Genomic DNA, 21,069 nt, shown 5'->3' on the forward strand with positions numbered 1-21,069 from the left:
TGATAAAGCATTTTATTGTCATTAAAACGTTTCTCTTGTCACTATTGAGCTTTCGATATCGTTCACGGTGACCATGTGTAAGATTAAAAACAACACTCAAATCAGTGGTGCAAGATCAAACACAAAAAAAAGCAAGATAACGATCACCAAATTCACCCCCCCCAATTTTTTTTTTTTTAATGACAAGAACCTCAAATGCTAACCATTTAAAATGTCAATTTGAAGACAACTGCAAAGATCCCAATTGCAGCCACTGTTTTTGCGGACATAGAAAGTATGGAGCAAAGAGCGTTGCAGGGAGGGGGGGGGGGGCGGCTCCATTTGGCCTTCTCTCGCTTGCCACGGTAATATGATTATATTCCGCTCTAGGTCTAAATGGAATCAGATCCCCGCTATCATTGTGAGCAGGTAGAGCAGCTAACAGAAGCTGTTCCATGCTAGGAGCCCTTTGAAAAATTGCCTGTGTGCTGACACAAACATCCCGTGTGTGGGCATCACCCCCCCAAGTGAGACAAAGATAAAAGATAGTCCAAAGAAAATCTAAATAATGCCGCTGCTCTTTCGGAACACCGCTTTTGCGTCATAACAGTTCGTCAGAAATCCCCAACCGCCAAACCATCCCCAATTCCAGAAAAGAACAGCATCGCAAACCTCATCCGAAATATTTGTCACACCAAATGGTTTTGATCTTGGAAGCAAGTTCCAGAAACAACCAGCCCCCCCCCCCCCTGCCCCTCACGCTACCGCGGCAGATAACCATCAGCCTGATTTGCACATCCTCCCGATGATCATCATCATCGTCACGATCCTCCCCCAAAATCAACAAGTCTACGCTTGGCTGTGTCTGTGTCATTTCCTCCGTGCCCTCACGTAACATTTCTTCTGAAAAGTTGCACAGTGAGTCCAAAATGTCAGATCACAAGAAATAAGTCGGGGGGGGGGGGGAGAGAGAGAAACGATTTCCCTTGGCGAGCAGATGAGACCTTTTGATTAGAAATCTTGCCGTCATCAAAATGTCTCCCACCTTTTCCTGTTTACCCGCAAATAAGCCGAGGCCTTGTTGCTTTCGGAAAGCTGAAAGCCATCCGATTGGCCGAAGCTTCAATCCGGGGTGGCCTTGCTATTTTCAGCTCAGCACCGCAGCCCTCTCGTCGACCGGCCGAGCGAACGACGTGACGTGCCGACGGCGAAGTTCAATTGTTGGACTCGTGTTTTCGTTGGAAAGCCAGATGTTTCTGTTTCCCTACGCAGTATTTCGGACATACTGCAACCAAATATAAGGTGAAAAGGTCAACAAGCCGCCTTAAAGGACGTGAAGATTGAGATCTGTCGGATACAAGTGCAGAGAGTCATCGTGATTATCCGCTTGGATATTTTCGGCCATAAAATATTCAACAGGGCGGCCCGGTAGTCCAGTGGTTAGCACGTGGGCTTCACAGTGCAGAGGTACCGGGTTTGATTCCAGCTCCGGCCTCCCTGTGTGGAGTTTGCATGTTCTCCCCGGGCCTGCGTGGGTTTTCTCCGGGTGCTCCGGTTTCCTCCCACATTCCAAAAATATGCGTGGCAGGCTGATTGAACACTCTAAATTGTCCCGAGGTGTGAGTGTGAGTGCGAATGGTTGTTCGTTTCTGTGTGCCCTGCGATTGGCTGGCAACCAATTCAGGGTGTCGCCCGCCTACTGCCCGAAGACAGCTGGGATAGGCTCCAGCACCCCCTGCGACCAAATACCTCTTCGCGAAAGTACCGTACATGTACGCGATGACAAAGCGCTCAGTCTTAGCCTTTGTTCCCGAAGGGCGACTGCAAAATGGGTCGCAAGGGGGTTGTGGCGCTTTGAAAGAGGAATTAGGATAAATGGCGCCCGGCCAGACCAACAGATGGCGCCGAACACGGAAATGGGGAAAGAGCCTGGAAGAAAGCGAGGGCTCGTTGAAACCCAAATGAAAGTGGAGAAAGTTTGGGGAATTTGTTCAACGGTGACCATAACGTGGCCTAACCAAATCGGAGCGTCTCAAGGTTTTAATGGTACTTCTGCCGCAACTCGAGACAAACCGATGCGAAGCGAAACAAGAACAGCGACAACAGGCGTCACCCAATGTCCTTGTTATCTTGAGATCGTCTTCGACAGCCCGCCGGGGCCAATTACGTCCTCAACGACGTTAGCGAAGTGAGAACAGCCTTGCGCTCAAACGTTCTTAACGCTGCTTCAATGTCACCTGGCCCCTGAGCCAACTCGTAAAATGTCCGACTCGCCCAAAGGCGGCAATAACTGGAAGCGGGCACTTTATCTTACTGGAAATGAGTCTTTCGTTTCACGTCTCTCGGGAGATATTTCGGGCTGCTCTTTTCTGTAAAATTGTTTCAAATCACCACCACCACCTCCGCCACCGGAGGGCTTTCAAGCATGAACGGCCATTTTTTTTTTTTCCGGTCATGCCACGGCAATTCAATCAGATTTAAGAGCGGACTTTGACGCAAACTGATGGCTGAACAGTCTTTGCTCACATCAATCAGTCGTCCATGTCGTGAATTGGCAAAGCGGCCCCGACCCGTCACACCACCTCCTTCCTCCGTGTTTGACTGCTTGTATGATCTTATTTTGAAATTCTGTGCTTACTTTACAGATTTAAAAAAATTAACTTTCACCATGTCAGTCATATTCTCCTAAAAGTCTCGGGGGGGGGGGGGGATTAATCAAACAAAATGACGACAATCCCTGACCATCTTTTTTCGTTAACAGGGGTTTTGCCTTGGAACGCTGCCCACTTATTGCCAACTGACGAAGCTTCATCGAGGCTTCGCTATACTCTTGAGGTAAGACGGAGACATTTCAATTTGATTTCTATCCTGTTTACCCTCAAACGTTATTTGCCCGGCTGCATTTCGTCCAATGGGCGTGTCCCGATACTCTCAATCCATACATACAGCAAAACCGTACGTCGCTAGCATGACGCAGAAACACGGGAGCCGCGACCGGCCAGAGGGGGCGCCGTGTCACTTTGCCGCGCCGGCTCCATCAAATCAAGTTAACGGCATCGATATATTTCACTGACGTCATAAAAAGGCCCAACTATCGCTTCGCGAATCACCTTCATTCCGCTACATCCCGCCGTGTCATCACACACTCGCTGCCTTGTCCCGGCGTGCCAACACTACTTCTGGATAAAGCCCGCTCATGTATCTCGCACGCCGTCGCACAGTCGCTCATTTACGCGGGTGTCTGCGCGGGGGTAATAAAAGGCCGGTTGTTCGAATCACGGGCGGAGCGAGGGAAAGAGGAGGACCATTCAGCGTGATTCGATTTCGGTTCAGGCTGTTAAGTGTCAGCAGGCACTTTTTGGGAGACTTGACTGGGCCCGTTTCCTTGAACACCGACAGATTGGCTACAAAAATTGGCTTTTGAGTTCATGAATTTCAAGACAAAAGACGTTCCAGGTGTGCGCGGGGGCTTTTCTTCTCTCACCTTTGCGCCCATGACGGAGCTGTTGTGGTAGAAGCAGCAAAGGGCCGCCGTCAGGCTCTTCATGTTACATCGCTGTGACATTTTGGTGAAGTTTTTTTCTCCAGTGCCAAGAAGGGAAGCAAGTGTTGCCTCCAGCTGTAAATACCAATGGGGGGTTGGGGGTGGGGGGGGGGGAGTCGCCCTGGTCCCACAAACTATTCAAACTTCTTTGGAGTGAAGTGAAGGTCCACCGGCGACTCGCGTTTGCCTCTTCCAAGCGCTGCGCCGGTTGCAGAAAGCAATTTTCTCCCAAGTGGACTTCATGCTTGTCAGCTGGAAGAAAGGCGACAATAACGGTCTCGCGCGTCCACTTCGGCCCCGCCGAGCACCATGGTGACGAGTCTGTTCCCCGCTACGTCCGCCGTCGCCGACTCTCTCTCTCCTCCCCAGTCCCCCCCCTGCGGAGTGAACTGGCCCGCCACTCTGCGCTCTTGCCTCCTCTCGGATCGTTTTTTTTTTTTTTTTCGTTTCTCCACCCCAAGCTCCACATATGGGCATGAGAAAATGCCCACGTGCTGCGCTATGAACCAATCACATTTGCCACGCTTGGGAGTGGCCCAAAGGCAACCCCCCCCCCCCCCCCCCCCCCGTGATTCTCTGCTCTAAGGATGCTGATGGATGGAGAAATCGATACGCAAATGATTTTCTCACCTACTGTACATTCCGCCACGAATCCGATGTGCTACATCCAGGATCTTGAATGGCGACGTTTATTTTTCCTAATACAGATGACCTGATTTCATTTCATGCTCGTTCCTGCGCTCTCCGCACCCCCCCCCCCCCTCCACCCCCAGCTGTTTTTGTGTGTTTTCTTAAGGTGAGCTGAGGAGTTTCATTTTGACCAAACTAGAGCTTTGCTTGCATTCTGTAGCAGGCACGTGCACAGATGACCCGTAGCGGTGCTCCGGCACTTTTGCCCTGAATATTTTTTTTTTCTTCATCCATCAATATTTGAAAAACGGAAAAAAAACTGAAAAAAAGAGGTTTTCGCATCAAACAAAACGACGGTATTTCTTGTTTTTTCTTGATTTTGTGAACAATTTTGGTGATGGGTGCCTTTTTTCTTAGCTTGAGCACTTGACCCCCAAAATAGCTGTGCCCATGGCTCCACCTTTTGGGGGCGGAGTCAACTTCTCATGGGATTTTGCTCCGGCTCTGTTTTCAGCTGAGTGATTGTGGCAAAGTAAATGACGGCATTTACTTGTGAGCACAAAAAAAAATAAAAAATAGAGAATAAAAGTCGAGCTTCCTGCGATTGAGGGCTGAAGTCTTGCCTCCGATGACACAATTTCGTTCCACCTGGTCTCATCAACGCTTTCCCTCCGCTGATGTTCTGCCCTGCCATGTTCCATCCCATGAGTCTGTATTCAGTCCTCGGTGGAGGATCTTTTTGGATTTGCCGCCCCCCCCCCATCCCTTTTTTGTTTTATTGCAATGACTTCGCCGCTGGTATTTTTCTGCTTTTGAAAATGAACTCTGTTGAGTTTTTCATGTCCACCCCCCCGTGGCTCTTTTCATCTCTTCCCGAGGGAACGCCATGGCGCTGTCGTTTCAATTTACAAGCCAGTAAAGCAGGCATATCCAAAGTGCGGCCCGGGGGCCAAATCCGGCCCGCGGTCGAATTTCATCCGTCCCTCGGCCCCTGTCATAAAATCAGTGCCGTCTGGCCCGCAGGTTGGGCGCAATGGAACACGTGTTGCATTGACTGAGGTCTCGTCGACTGGTGAGTGATGTTTCATAGAGTACTGCTTCCCTCTAGTGGCTAAATGAGTAATAGCATTCATTAAATGAGTAATAGCATTTAGACACTAGAGGGCATCACTCACGAGTTAACAAGACATCACTCCGTGTTTATATTGACTGATATGTCATATTTCAAATTCCTGTTTCAAATGAACCAAAAGAAATTCTTAAGATTGTTGAAATTAAAATAAAAATGGAAATGTGAAACAGACTGGCTTACTAAAATTTGTTGAACAATATTGTTGTTCAATGTAAAGAATGTCAGCCAAGGTCGGCCCCCCGACATTTTACCACGTAAAATCTGGCCCCCTTGGCAAAAAGTTTGGACACCCCTGCAGTAAAGCATCGCGAGCCGCTTTCCTTTCATATCGGTGCATCGTGTAACCTCGTTTTGTATTTGTGATCGTGTCGCGACTTTACATGATTTCACCCTTTACCCAGTTTTCCTTGAAAATTGATATTGCATCCCGTACTGGAGTACTCTCCAACATGTGTACTGATTCCAAATTATGAATATATTAAATTATAAGTCATGATCATCAAAGGGTCCCAAAAGCACTAAAGAGACAACATTTGACAATTAGTCGACAGCAGACGCGGTCTGCTTCTTAGGAAATGGCGCAACTGCTTTCAACAAGTACAGTTTCTGGACATTGGCCTCTCAGCCAACAGAGGGCGCTGCAGGCAAACTCTTCTGTTGCATCATTAGAAACGCCTGATAAATCACTTCCCGTGCGACATGCACCGCAGCAACCGTTTCAAGTCCAGCCAATTAGCTGTACAATTAATTTTCTCAGTCAGCAGTAGGCCACAACCGCTACGTACAATTTCCTTATAAGACCGCCGGAGCAATTTTGTGTGTTTCCGGTTTTGCGGGTACAGCTTGCCCCGGTGTACAGAACAGATCGGTAAAAGCTTTGTTGGATTTTTCCCCAGGGCACAAAACGAGAGAGTGTATCGTTAACTTCCCGTGCATGTTTTTGGAATGTGGGAGGAAACCGGGCAATACCCGGAGAAAACCCGCGCGGCAGTGCAAACTGAAGCCAAAGCAATAAACGCACGCGGGGGTGTCATCGCAGCAGTTAAAAGACATTTCTGCCAGTGGGAATAAAGAACGGTAATTACAGTGCGGGCTCCCAAGACGATCCGCAGAGGAACTCCATGTCGAATGTTCCCCGAAGCGACACGTTACAGCAACGCCAACCGCAGCGGCCCCAAATCACCGGCTAGCGTAAACGTCCACCTTAAAATACACACATCCGTCATTTCAGGAATGCGCTGGAAAACAACAAGGGACAGGAAACTTCCAAGCTCTTTTGGGGGGGGGGTTCCGCAGTATATCTTCAACCATATTTGCATTTGCTTGTTGTTTTTGAAATGCGGGCTAAAAGAAGGGCCAAAAAAAGAAAGAGCGGGCGTCAGCATTACAGATCATAAAATCTGAGAAGATTGTCGTTTTTTCCAAAAACGGTACGCTGTCATTAGGCTGTTTTTATTTTAAGGATGTGAAGAAAGAGAAAAGAATGCAGTCGCGGTCCGAAGAATCTCACGTCGGCTTCCATTTTCGAGTGAGAAAGAAAATCATCCGTGCATGTAGAGCTCGGCGACTTTCGAAACAACCGAAATGAGACCGAGCGGGCGCTTGTGAATCGGCCGCGTGTCCTGCTTACAAAACAGGCCAACTCATCCATCGATTGGCTGTCATCCACATGAACGCACCCGCGGTCGGCCCGGCGGAGCGTAAAGCTCGCCGACAGATCGTTATGATGATCCGCTGCCGTTTGCGACTCCAAGCGCACTGCCCCGGCCGGGGTTCCTGCGGCCTCAGCCTTGTCATACCAAAGTTTGACCACCGGGTGGCGAGAAAGTTCACCTTCTGCTCTGCCGTGTTGATAGAACAATCGCGCGTTAATAAACTCGTCGTGTAAAGATGAGTCAGCAACAAATGGCGTTAAAATGGCTTCTTTTAAAAAAAAATACACTGAGAGAATCGTACAGTAAAGCAGCGGTTCTTCCGCAGGCTCTCGTACGGAGGCGAGCCAAGACCACACACAGAACGGGATTGTTTTGAGAACGTTCTCTTTTCAGGCTGAGGGAAGTTGCCGCTTTGACTTCAAAGGGGAGGCGAGAGAAAAGAGAATATTTGAGAGAAAACTTGCTCAAAAATTGATTTTCTTTCTCTCTCTCGCTCATGTCCTTCTTTCAAACTGCATCCGCTTGAAAACACCAATTGGATGCGTCGGTAGCAAAATATTTATTCATATGATCAATGCCACTTCCCCCCCCCCCCCCCCCCCCAAGTCATATTCACTCGACTCGTTCACCGGGTTGCTCTATGAAGCTTTCCCGAGAAAAATACGGACGTCAATATTCAAGCGAGGGCGGCCCGGTAGTCCAGTGGTTAGCACGTGGGCTTCACAGTGCAGAGGTACCGGGTTCGATTCCAGCTCCGGCCTCCCTGTGTGTAGTTTGCATATTCTTCCCGGGCCTGCGTGGGTTTTCTCCGGGTGCTCCGGTTTCCTCCCACATTCCAAAAAATATGCGTAGCAGGCTGATTGGACGCTCTAAATTGTCCCTAAAGTGTGAGTGCGAATGGTTGTTCGTTTCTGTGTGCCCTGTGATTGGCTGGCAACCGATTCAGGGTGTCCGGAGACGGCTGGGATGGGCTCCAGCACCCCCCGCGACCCTAGTGAGGATCTAGCGGTACGGAAGATGAATGAATATTCAAGCGAGAGTATCAAAGTGCGGAAGAGGAAGGATTCTTGCTGCTGGAGGCTGTAAATTTCCCCATTGTGGGACAAATAAAGGATATCTTATCTTATCTTATCTTATATGGCGACTGATGTTTCTCCTTCCTTTCCACGAAGGACAATAAAGCCCAACAACCTTGTTGACGGGCAAACATCGCAGGCCCCTTTTCTCGACGGACATTTCCTTCCCCGCACACTTGTTGACGGACGCGATGCACATTTTTTTTTTTTTTTACCTCATCGCCGGAAATCAGATGCGAGAACACCTGCGTACCCGTTGGAGCTTTTATTACCCGCGCGGGGCGAATGTAAACACACCTGCAATTGTGGCTGACAGCGACACTTTCACACCTATTGCATAAGAGCTTGGGAAAGAGTGGCTCCATATGCGGTCGGCGCACACTGTTGACTCCTGCTCACAGTCCTGATTTGAAACACCAGAGCTCGTGTGTGTGTGTGTGTGTGTGTGTGTGTGTGTGTGTGTGCGTGCGAAAGACTCGCTTTGCTTTTCACACCGAGGCGTCAGCATCCCAATGTATGTGCTAAGAGATGGGTTGGAAAGCGCGGTCGCTGGACGCCAGAAGGGGGCGATGGAGTGGAAGGAATGAGAGCGATCTTGGGGGCGAAGAAGAAAACGAGGAAAAAGTTTTTCTCGGATTGAAAGTCGGCAAATCTTTTGTTGTTTTGTCGTTGGAACTTTCAAGGCCTTTGCGTGGAAATTGAATTATAACATTGAATGAACATGGGGGGGGGGGGGGAGAGTCATGCCTTTTACATGTTTTTGACTCACTAGAGCTGTCGGGGGGGCTTTCCTTGTAGGCCTGCAGTACCAATTTTGGTGGGGGTGGTGGGGGGGGGGGTTCGACTTCTCCACTCAAGTTGCCCATGAGCATATTTCATATTCAACCTAAACAGGAAGTTCCAGGTACCGCAACAGAATAAATTGATTCTTAACTCCTGGGGACGTTGACCCCCCCACCACCGCCGCCCCACCGCTGTAAAAGTCTTGAACTTTTTACATGAAGTCGAGCACTCCAAACTGATCGATTAATCAACAGTTGAGTATCAAATTCATCGGCAGCCATTTCAAGAGCGGAATAATCGTTTGAAGCATTTTAAATTTTACTTTGAAAAACCCAACCAGTCACCAAATCCGTTTTTTTTTTTTTTTAAATCTGTGCGTCAATCTCGATGATGTGTGATACTTTAATGCCAAATTACATGTTATCCGATTCGTCGATTAGAATCATCGATTCGAAAGATTTTTGCTCGTTCCGTTAGGTTTTTTTTTTTTTTCCCAGATTGTTTCGATTTCACCTGCTCCTCCGTGCACTAATCAATTCATCTTATTTCTGGACCGTATGTTTATGTAATGTACTTTTTTTTTTTAAATCTTTGTACAGTCATTCTACAGAGAGGATGACAAATATGTAGTAAGCCATAAACAGAATGTGACCCGCCTTGGCGTCAACTTTGCCCGAAAGGAAAAAAAAAAACATACTCAAAAATCCGCCCGAGAACAATCTAAAAGAGCGGAAGCCGCAATGGTAAACCAAAAACTCACCTTGACGTAGTCCACGGCGGCATCCAAAGCGGCGGCTGTCGGCTCCCTGGGGAACGCAGAGAGAGAAAAGGCCCGGTTGAGTGAGCACATCTTGTCCCTCGCTTGCTGCTGGTGGTTTTCCCCACCAACACCAACAAAAACTGTCCTTGTTGTTCCCCGGCTTCCTTTTCTGCCTCCTATGGCAAACGTCCCAATCCCGCTTGGTGATGTTGCTCCTCAAAGAAGTCTTCTGATACATTCACTCAGTCCCAAGCGGGCATCTCTGCCGGCTCGTAAAACGTGTCAAGGGGGGGGGAAGGCGAGCGGCGTGTAGCTTCTACCCGCGGTTGACGAGAAGGGAGAGGAGAAAAAAGTTCATACTGAGCCGCTTGGAACTCGAGTCTTTGGGTCCCATTCCCTTGCCTCACTCTCTCTCTCTCTCTCTCTCTCTCTCTCTCTTCATCACCCCCCCTCCCCCCACCCCATGACTTGCTCCCTCTCCTCACCATCATCATCATCATCATCATCACGCCCACCCTTGTGAGTCCACTGACAATTTCACACACAAGCGAGGGCACACAACGCTGGCAAAACACAGATGCATTGCCTGTTCTTCAACCACCCCCCCCCCCCACGCCGCCCCCCCCCCCCCCCCCAGTAGCATCGAGCCACGAAACACTTTGAAATGATTGTGTTCCCAAGTGCAGACCTTGTGCGGGGAGGCTTAGAGCCGAAAGAGCTCATTAGCTCAAATCCCCCCCCCCACCCCCCGCACCCCCGCCGGACGACAACGAATGAGGTTGCCGGTTAAAGTCCCTTTAAGCTTCCTCTTGTTGTTCCCACGGGAATATTAGCATAGGGCCGGTACTTAACTAAGCAAACATGTTGAGCCGCAAACGCTGTCGGCTTTGAATATCGAAAGGGATTTCGTGACGTAAGAGAACAGAAGGCGCCATTCACCCCCGCCCCAAAAAAAATGTCTGCTCATTATTTGTATTCCCTCTCCATTCTAGAACTTTCCTGAGAAGCATTTGGGAAGCCTTTCTTTTCGAGGTTCCCCAAAAACAAGATGGAACATATGGATTTAACTAGTGCGGGGGGGGGGAACCTCAAAATCCAAATTATATATATGCACTCTGGAGCTTTCTCACAATCGCTGTTCCATAAACGCACCACAAAGTGGGCCCAGCCCAAAAGGAGTTATTTCCACCTACATGTGACGTGTTTGCGTACATATAATTTGATTTTTTAATTTTATTTTTTTTTATGGTGCCACTGCATTTAATCATTATCACTTGTGATAGTGTGACGCTAACGTTGGACACTCCCCACACGCTTGGCTTGCCCAAAAGTACTGAAAAAAAAGAGTCGGAATGTGGAGGTTGAACACTGTGTGGCCTTGCAGTCGGCGCAAACTAACCGCAGCCAACTTTGACTCTTTCAGTCTGCTCATTTTGCGGACATTTTCTGCTTGCATGAGCGACCTGCTCCACAAAGCGACAACGCCGGAGATGGAGTCAAAAGTGGAAAAGGGGGGGGGAGGCTGCTCTCGCCGCAGTCTTTTCCTGGCTTCTGTTGTTCTTTTTGCCTCCCCGCATGACAATTAACATCACCGCATGTGGCCGACTTTACCATGGGAGGAAACCGTACGAGCTTGCGTGTGGCGAGGGAAAGTGGAACTGCGGAATTACGGAAAGGCGAGGCGATGCAATATCACTAGGCAGCCAGCAGATGGCAGTATCTAACATATTCCAGTACCGTCCAGTGCCGAGGTTGAGTCAAACGAGTGGACCGGCAGGGCCGCTCAGTAAGTTTGGCTCCAGGTGAATAATTGAAAAAGTCGGAATACTAAATTTGCTATTTCAAGGTGACCCCACCGCACACGTACGCTTTGCGCATTTTACTCCACGTTCTTTGAACGGTGGTTGTTGGTTTTTTTTTCTTCTTTCTTCTTTCTACCTACATTCTTGCTGCTGGAGGCTGTAAATTTCCCCAGTGTGGGACAAATAAAGGATATCTTTAAGTTGAAAAGGAGTTTCATGTTGCGTCAAATTGTCAAAAGAAACGAGAATGGAGACGCGGCTGACAATTTAAACGCATCTTTTTGTTGATTTACAGAAAGGCGCACGTGTCAGGCGCTCTCCAACTTTTTCTTTTCAGTCTGCTGTCCTCCGCCTCCTTCTTATCTCCTCACTTGGTGGTCTGCGAAGGTGCCCCCCCCCCTGGGGTCAGCAGAAAAGCAAAGTGACCGATCGGGAGCTTGAGCAACATAAGGTCAGGGGTCAAAGGTCAGGGCGAGCAATGGAAGGTCACTGGCCACTGCTTGCATAGCAATGACATACGCTCCCTTATCTTTTTATAGAAAGTAGCAATTAGCGTGAAGTAGCAATTTTCAAATCATGACATCGTGGCGTTCGAGACATCAGGAGGGCTGTGGAAAATAATGCTTTTCACTTCATTTATTCCTGAATAGCAAATGACACACTGTAGTGAAGTGTAGTAATTAAATGGTCTTCCACTAGAGGGCAGAAGGTACAATAAATCTTTGTATCCATTTGTTGCCGTTCATCCAAAAGTCAGAGCTTCCTGCAAGTAAGGCCCAGATTTAACACCGGGTAAGTCCAAATTTTTCAGTAAATTAAAATTAGACCATCATGGATCCAGTATGTTCATCTGGTGTTGCGCCTCTGTGGCGAGAGGAGAACCTTCCAGGACGATCATCTGTGCAGCTGGCCAGATGGAAGCCGATTTTTGTAAAAGGCTAGCCCGTGTGGCGTTTGCCAAAAGGCTCCGAAAGGACTGTCAGATGATGAGAAATGAAATGCTTTGGTCTGATGAGACAAAGACTCGAGTCTTGGGCGTGACTGCCCAGACATGGTGTTGAGAGGGTACCAGTCACCGCTCATCACCTGACCAAAACCTTCGCGACCGGGAACGGTGAAGCATGGTGACCGCATCATGCCTGGGGGATATTTATCAGTGGTAGGAACTGGAAAACTTGAGGCCACGATGACTGCAGCAACGGATGGAGACGTTCTGGATGGAAACCTGCTCCAAAGGGCTCCAAAGTCTAAGACTGGGGTGAAAGTTTACAATGGCACCTGCACCGGTCGAAGGTTCCCCCGGACTAATCGTCAAGCTATATGTCAGCACGATATCAAATGTATCCAGAGCGGAAGGCAGAAAGATGGAGTACGGAGACAAAGAGTTCACAGTACTCTGTGATCTGGCCCGCCACACCCTGACCTACAAAGGTAACCCAGATGCCGGGGGGGGGGGGCTATGAACACGCTCCTATGTGCTCATAGCCGGCTACATCAGATACAGTCATCCGTAATCCTACACTAGCCACGGAAAGATGGCAAGACCCGATGAAGGATGAGAGGCGTTTTTGTGCAAGCTCTTCTCTCTGAAGTCGAGCTAAGCGCCAAAGGATTCTCTTGGCCGTCTTCTTCTTACTGTCCGGTGTAAGGGGGGGAACCTCTATCTCCAGGCAGTGGCGGACCTAGCTACAGGTGCGCCCCTGTGCGACCCTCTTTTGTCCACAGATGTCCACAGAATCGGAGAGGACCCAAAACAGAATCGGGCACTTTGACCCGCACTCTCAATCCAGCATAGAAACCAATGCGAGTAAACCACCAGAAGCATCCATCCATCCATCCATTCTCCGAACCGCTTGATCCTCACTATGGTCGCGGGGGGTGCTGGAGCCTATCCCAGCCGTCTTCGGGCAGTAGGCGGGGGACACCCTGAATCGGTTGCCAGCCAATCGCAGGGCACACAGAGACGAACAACCATCCACGCCCACACTCACACCTGGGGACAATTTAGAGTGTTCAATCAGCCTGCCATGCATATTTTTGGAATGTGGGAGGAAACCGGAGCACCCGGAGAAAACCCACGCAGGCCCGGGGAGAACATGCAAACTCCACACAGGGAGGCCGGAGCTGGAATCGAACCCGGCACCTCTGCACTGTGAAGCCGACGTGCTAACCACTAGACTACCGGGCCGCCCTCCACCAGAAGCAAAGCGAGCTTATTGTTTTGAGCGTTATCTAGTTTGGATTTCTGCAGAGGCGTACTTGGCGGAGGTCAGGACTCTACCACATGCGGCGTTCTATTTATCATCATCCGGCAGAACCGCTTTGTTTTTGCAGGTGCGCTCAGCGTCGCGGTTCCAGAGTCCATATTATTGTTTGATTTGCTTACCCGTAACTGTGGAAGTCGTCGCTAATATTTCGGGCCGGCGGCGAACTCGTGGGCTGAGGGACCCGTGTTGGGCTCCCGCTAAGCACCGAGTGAGTGTGATGCTCTCTGGGGTCCCAAGTGTTGGCGGAGCCTCCCTTCTTACGTCGAGGAAGAGTTCCATGAATGGAGATGTGCTGGTAAGAAGCTGCGGGGAACTCCGATCCAGCGAGACTAAGGAAGATAGAGGGGGGTGGGGGGGGGATAAGTCTTTTGCTTCATAGTTCTTTGAATAATATCAAGTAGGAGTTAAAAGAGGCAGTCTGGCCCACCTTGGTCTTGAGCTGAGAAGGTCCATCGAGGAGGTAACGGAGGCTTGCATCTTTCTTGAGGCGCAGCGACTCCCAGCGGGAGTCGCGAGCGCAGGGACGCGGATATGCGACGTGCCTCCTAGCGTGTGATGCGCGTGGAGCGACCTAGGCAGGCTGGCAAAACGCCCCTCGGCCATCATCCTCCACTCTGCGCGACAAAGCGCAAACCATCAGTTTGATTGTGAGAACGCGTCTTTGTCAGGAAATGAATCTCTTTTGATAAACCGACAAAGGCGCCGGTCTGTGTGTGAATTCGGCCAGGTGACTAAACGCTCTCTCGTATTGAATGACGGCTATTTGATACGGTTGAGGTCAGGGCTTCTCCACTTTACGTAAAAGGGGCAGAAAATGATGAAGTGTCGCCTGGACTGCGTATCCTCATTAGGACGACTGCCTCGAGCAACACACGGACTACATGCGGTCCACATAGCTGGAGCACAGATTCAAACCCGGAATCTTGGAACTATGAAGCGTACCCGCTAACCACTGGCTTGCTGTTCTGCTGACAGTGAGAAAATGCCGAATATATCATCACATATGACCTTTTCAGCGACCTGAGGGTCAACATAGAGTAACGTAACGTAAGTCTTTACTGCTTGACATCATATCTGACACGGTTATCTGCTCTGAAATACACACACACACGTACACACTCACACACACACACACACACACACACACAAGAAATGTTTTGCACACATGAAGAGAATGAGCGCAACAGGTGTCGGCGCAGCCATCCATATGCTAGCACAGCCTTTGGCATTGTCATGGACAATAAAGCATGCATTCCCCCTCAGGGTGATCATTCCTGCCCTTTCATGACATCATGACAGGCATCGGTTTCAAATGTTGGGTTCCGCGAGTCCCTTCCAAAGGCGGCTCAAGGGATTCGTGCGTTTTATGGGTGACCGTCTGAATACTAACCCAGGTTGTGAGGCAGACGTCGCATCACAATGGCTGTTGTCACGGAATGATCGGGATAAGATAAGCGGGCGTGGCTTTATGAATTCTGCATTTTGAATTGGACGTGTATAAATAGGCTGCATGGGGCGGGCAGGGAAAAGAATGGTTAGAAGAAACGCCGGTATTCTAAACATGAGAGGCGGGTCAATTCCAGTGTGAGGTTAGTTAGATTGTGTGGCAGCCATCAGATTAAAAAAATAAGTGAAGATTAGCCCCGAATTAATATTATATTGAATCGGTTTGAACCTGAAATATCTCGTTTTTAGTGCACTAAACTGGATGTAGTTTGAAAAATTACAAATCAACATTCCATGTCCCAAGAGCTAGCTTCTGCAGCCGAGGATCGGACCGCCAGGGTCCCCGCCTTTGGCTGCCGCCCAGCTCACATCGAGAGGAGCCAGATGAGGTGGCTTGGGCATCTGATTCGGATGCCTCCTGAGCGCCTCCCCGGTGAGGTGTTCCGGTCATGTCCCACCGGGAGGAGACCCCGAGGAAGACCCAGGACACGCTGGAGAGACTATGTCACCCAGCTTGCCTGGGAACGACTCGGGATCCCCCGGGGAGAGCTGGACGAAGTAGCTAGGGAGAGGGAAGTCTGGGCTTCCCTGCTAAAGCTGTTGCCCCCGCGACCCGGCCCCGGATAAGCGGTAGATTATGGATGGATGGATGGATGGACAAATCAACATATTCTGTTTTTATTTACGTTTTGACACAACTCTCGTCGAGAATATCTTTGTTTGTTTTTTGTTTGTTTATTGAACATAAAACATGTACAGTAATAATTTGACAGAAAATAAGGTAGATAAAAAAGTAAAAAGAAAGAAATCAGTCTTCATTCAACACAGTTATTATGTTCAAGGGAGTATTATGTTATTAAATAATAATAACATAATTATAACACAGTTATTATGTTCAAGGGAGTAGGATGAAGTAAAAAAACTTATCTAGTCCTACCCCGTTATGTGTTTATATCTACTAAATCATTTTTATATCAATCAGAAAAGAAAAAGTAAGAAGAAGTCTCCATCTTTACCCTTAACCGTGATATTTTTACAACTTTTGGTTTGTATCGGGATTCTATACATCCTCACCCTGGCACTCTTGTGTCAATTTTCTCTTGTATTCATAATGGATATTTCAATACCTTTCTCTATTTATCAACTTAGTTCTGATTAATCATTATATTTAATGTTTAGAATTGATCATTTTAACTCTGATTGATGTAGGTTGTTTGTACTATTTTTTTGAATTTGTTTTTGAACTCAGCAAGCGATTTACTCATTTTTAGGTCCGTTTCGAGATTATGCCACAGATTAACACCTTTGCGAGATACACTTCTTTGCTTTGATGTTTCTTCTTGTTTTGAGTTTTTTTGAATAAGTTGCTACCTCTTAATTCATAGTTGCTTTCTCAAATTTCAAAAAACTTCTGAATGTTTTGGCAGAGCAGGTTATTGTGTGCTTTTCACATTAATTGGGCCATTTTAAAGTCAACCAGGTCATAAAATGTCAAAATTTCTTGACTTATGCGCGCGGGGTTTCTGTCAGCCGGCTGAGAAGTGATGTTGGCAGCAACAAATTGCAGAGGAAAAACCGTTTGGCACCGATGGAAATCTGAACTGGGCTCCTGACAAATTCCCCCACTGCGTGACGATGATGACTCGACGACGTACTATTGTCTGCATTGGAATCACTCATCATGCCGCGCTTCATCATCATGCCAAAATATCGCCCCGTTTCCAGACACACCGACGAGATGGTGGAAAGAGATTTCACGGTTCCCGTGTCGACACCCCCGCCCATGGTTGAGTTCAGACAATGGAAGTCATTGAGACTTGCGCACTCCTCGGTGTAGACGATGCTGAAGAAGCTCACTCTGACCATATGCAACCTGCCCCCTTCAACTACAGTTTTTACGCTATTCAAACAGGAAGGAGAGCAATGTGGCGGGGGGTGGTAGGGGGGGGGGGGGCGGCTTGGGAGCCCTTCTATTGAGATGACAATGCCAATTAAAATGCAAAGACAGGTTGAGTATCAGGCACAGCTGACCGCTCCGTGCCTTCCCCGCATGACAAGCAACGTTTATTCACCCCAACAAAAACCACCGTAAAACCAATTCAGGTCCAGCGGAGGCACGCTGGGTCAGACTGGGGATTCCTGCGAGGGGCACAATGGCGACAAGAGGACCTATTATAAGACCCCCGGGGACGGTCAGCTGTGTGTGTGTGGCCCTGACCATCTGCTAGGCTTGTGTTGCACCCCCTGCGCCACAACTTAGACCTTTCGGGGAGAAAGGAGGACTCTCAGCCAATGAATTCACACACGGCGGTCAGTCTGGTACAAGTTGCAAAGTTGCACTGTGTACTTTGACAAAGTGTGCTCTGAAGCCATAACGCCGGTTTTCAGATCTTTAGCGAACTTCAGGCCACGTAGATTAAAAAGTCTCCCGCGTGATTGTACACATCTGTGGGGAAAGGTTGAATCGAGGCAATTGCACTCTTGTTTGTTGAAGACGTTTCACCTTTCATCCAGGAGACTGCTTTTTTTTCAGTCTCCCTGTTTATGGCTCTGGTGGTGTATGCCTGGGGGGGGCAAAGGAAGAGCATTCCTTTGTGGATTCATGAACCAAGCAAGTGCCTTTTTAGTGAAGCGTCTCTTTGCCTGCGCCTCCATCAAATTCCCCCAAAATTGCATTGCAAACCCCTGCGCCACAACTTAGACCAGCTTTTACTGGGTCTCAAGTCTAGTCTGCTTTCAGTCACTCAATGGTCAGGTGCATCGGGGGGGGGGAGTGTACTAAAAAAAAAAAAACCTCCCTTGGTCTACCGGAACGCCCAGCATGGCAAAGCGCACCCTGCCAAAATTTCCAAACACAGTGACCGAGTCACAGACATGAAAATGAGCCCGTTTTTATGGGCAAGATTTTATTTGCTCGATGAAAGACCTCAAGAGCAAAATTCCTTCCTCTTCTATGTCTGTGGAAGCGAAGAGATACCAGATATGATTGACTGTATGTTCAAGTTTGATTTCATTCATTCATTCATCTTCCGAGCCACTTGATCCTCACTAGGGTCGCGGGGGGGTGCTGGAGCCTATCCCAGCTGTCTCCGGGCAGTAGGCGGGGGACACCCTGAATCGGTTGCCAGCCAATCGCAGGGCACACAGAAACGAACAACCATTCGCACTCACACTCACACCTAGGGACAATTTAGAGCGTCCAATCAGCCTGCCGCGCATGTTTTTTGGAATGTGGGAGGAAACCGGAGCACCCGGAGAAAACCCACGCAGGCCCGGGGGAGAACATGCAAACTCCACACAGGGAGGCCAGAGCTGGAATCGAACCGGGTATCTCTGCACTGTGAAGCCGACGTGCAAACCACTGGACTACCGGGCCGCCCAAGTTTGATTTCAGTGGCAGACAATTTTTTATAATCGAGCCAAACTTGTGCTCTTGGACTATGTAGTGTCCATGTGGCCATGTTTGTTTTGGGCATGGCGTCAACTATCCTTCTGACGTACGGCAGCTCTTTTTGCAGTACGAGAAGCTCCTTTCATTCAATAACCAATAAAACCTTTCATAAGATAAGATAAGATATCCTTTATTTGTCCCACACTGGGGAAATTTACAGCCTCCAGCAGCAAGAATGTAGGTAGAAAGAAGAACAAAAAAAATTGAAACAGTACACTCGGCATTGGGTGGGAAACGAAGTCCACATGAGCAGAAAGAGGAAATGGCAGCGTTGACGTTTAGACAGCAGGCAGCTCATTGAGGGGAGAGGATTACTCGCAATAAAACGCAGATGACCACCATATCTGCTGTACTATTACGCTTGTCGCTCAAAGCATCATGACAGGCTGTCATAAATTGAATACTCAAAAGTTGGCGATTATAAAGAGGCAGTGGAAGCACGTTGCAGTGTTCGGGCTGTCGAATGCCGATGCTCTCCATGTCCAAACGCCACACAAGACAATAAGGGAAGACCGTCCGGCGCAAACAACAAGATGCTTTGGGACTGCGGCGTTTCCTCCGGCTGGCTCAAAGCGTCTTCCTGCTTTGGCCTTGGCGCAAAACATTTTGCACGCACACACACAAGCGCATTAGTCAAACCAACCCTGGCCCGAAGCGAACAATGGGAGCAAGTGTCACATGACTGCGGGCGGTTCAGAGCGAGCCTTTGTTTGGAAGACAGAAAGAAGTGTCCTACTGCGCTCTTCACTACGTGGGCCCACCAGTGTGTGTGTGCGTGCCTGTGTGTGTGTGTGTGTGTGTGTGTGTGTTTGTATGCCTATTCTTGTGAGGACCACTGTGATTATAAGACCAACGTAGTGAGGACATTTTTGACAAGTGAGGACATTTAGGCCAGTCGTCACAAGTTTTTCATTCTAAAGTGTGTGCGTGTGTGTGTGTGTGTGTGTGTGTGTGTGTGTGTGTGTGTTGTATTCATGTGGCCGCTATTAAAGCCCACAGCAGTAGCTGCCATTTAACTTGCGTGCGAACTCTCACACGCAAATTCACGCGCTCGGCTTGGTGCAAAGACCCGTCCGTCCTTATTTGACGTGGAGCCGATATCCCTTAAACTTCACCGCTCGCTTCTATTCCAGCCCACCAATGCCGCCCGTGTCCGTTTATTCCGATGATTGGACTTTTCCCGGCTAACTGGTCAAATGGTTTCAAGCCTCGGGTTTTTGATAGCGTAGTGGTTGTCGATTCGTCTGACTTTGGTACAGGCAGCGAGCGCGAGTTCAGTTCCCACCCGGTGACAAAGTGTGCACTGAGTGGGTATTTGTTTGGGGAGCAGACCAGGTCCAGGCTGAGATCTGGCTTTTGTCCAGAGTCAGCTGGGAACGGCTCCACATCTTTGTGACACCGAAGCAGTCTAAAAAAACGGAAGGCCGGGAATTGTGAGCCTCGTTTTTTTGTCGGGCTTTTCATTGAAGTGAATACGAATGGAACAGCTGCAAGTGGCGATGGACTTTGAGGCAAACACGTCTTTGACATGACGTTTGTCGGTCTTGGTGTCATTTCCAGTCCGTAGATCTACATTCAGACAACTAAAATGTACTTCAAATGCCATTTCGTGAATTTTAAATTAGTTGTTGTAGAAATATCAGCTACCCGGTCCCGCTACAGCCAGAAGCAAACTCACACACACCCGCGCGCACACCCGCACGTCCATCTCCGTCAACATCTCGCGGGTGCAAGGCGCAATTCGCAAACCCCAAAAGAAAACAAATCACAATCAAGGTCTTATCTCTATTCTTGTAATGATTTCCTTCCGGGGGCTGAAATCGCAAACTCACCCAAGCTCAGCTACACCCAGCGCCTCGGGATGTCCACTTAGTGTGCCCCCTCACCCCCCACCCCTTGGAAATTTTAAAAAATCTGACCGTAAAAGCCACTTTTAGGAAGAAGTCTTCATTCATTTGGCAATCGCCAGAGAAATGCTGAAAAGTGAGTGAGTGAGTCCTTCTGACTTCAGCTCCCAAAGCAGCAGCGACAATCAAAGATGAGCGCAACCCGAAGAGGAGATGACCTTCACCAGAACTTCAATCCTCCTGACGCCGCATGCTCGCGGGGTCGTGCGTGCAACACTTACCCGTTCCCGGCAGCAGCCTCCTTCGGACACTTTGCCGTGTTGGTTCTTTATATTCTTCCCAGGCTCATAGTTTGTTTTGAATGAGGACAAGCAACTCTCACGCTGCCTCAGACAGGCAACAACAAGCAGCGGCGCACTATGGCAAGCTCTGCCCTCCTCTCCCCCCCCCCCCTCCCCCCTCTGGGGAGTGATTTGTGAGCCCAGGCCCCCCCCCCTCCTCCTCCTCCTCCTCATCTACTGTGCAAGGAGGAGTTTCCTTCTTTCTCTTTTAGCCAAGTTGTGTCTAGCGCCACCCAGCCCCCCCCCCCCGACCGCCCAGCCCCCTGCCTCTCATCTCTTCTTCTCTGTCTTCCCCGCACAGCCCCATATTTCACTGCTCTCAGTCTTTTTGCGCGGGACCTCTTCCACCCGCACCA

General features: G+C 49.0%; 1 protein-coding gene and 1 long non-coding RNA gene across 3 annotated transcripts in view; one reads left to right on the forward strand and one right to left on the reverse strand.

Annotated features, from left to right (window-relative positions):
- LOC127605777 (breast cancer anti-estrogen resistance protein 3-like) overlaps nt 1-20,835 on the reverse strand; it is a 30,435-nt gene extending 9,600 nt beyond the window's left edge. Inside the window, exons 1-4 of one of the 2 annotated variants that reach the window (XM_052073548.1) lie at nt 20,654-20,835; nt 14,056-14,242; nt 13,748-13,957; nt 9,560-9,605 (exon numbers count right to left, since the gene is read on the reverse strand). In XM_052073548.1, coding sequence (XP_051929508.1) covers nt 9,560-9,605; nt 13,748-13,957; nt 14,056-14,234 — 435 coding nt within the window. In that variant the 5' untranslated portion in view covers nt 14,235-14,242; nt 20,654-20,835. Of the gene's footprint in view, nt 1-3,463; nt 3,619-9,559; nt 9,606-13,747; nt 13,958-14,055; nt 14,243-20,653 lie in introns of those variants that run through there. The other variant, XM_052073549.1, reaches the window with a different exon arrangement.
- On the forward strand, nt 881-20,602 carry LOC127605846 (uncharacterized). The gene is made up of 3 exons (XR_007963674.1): nt 881-897; nt 2,741-2,814; nt 20,537-20,602. It is a non-coding gene; the product is annotated as an uncharacterized LOC127605846 (long non-coding RNA).
- Nucleotides 20,836-21,069: the final 234 nt, after the last annotated feature.

The sequence above is a fragment of the Hippocampus zosterae genome, chromosome 8 (assembly GCF_025434085.1).
Source record: "Hippocampus zosterae strain Florida chromosome 8, ASM2543408v3, whole genome shotgun sequence".
Taxonomy (NCBI): Eukaryota; Metazoa; Chordata; class Actinopteri; order Syngnathiformes; family Syngnathidae; genus Hippocampus; species Hippocampus zosterae.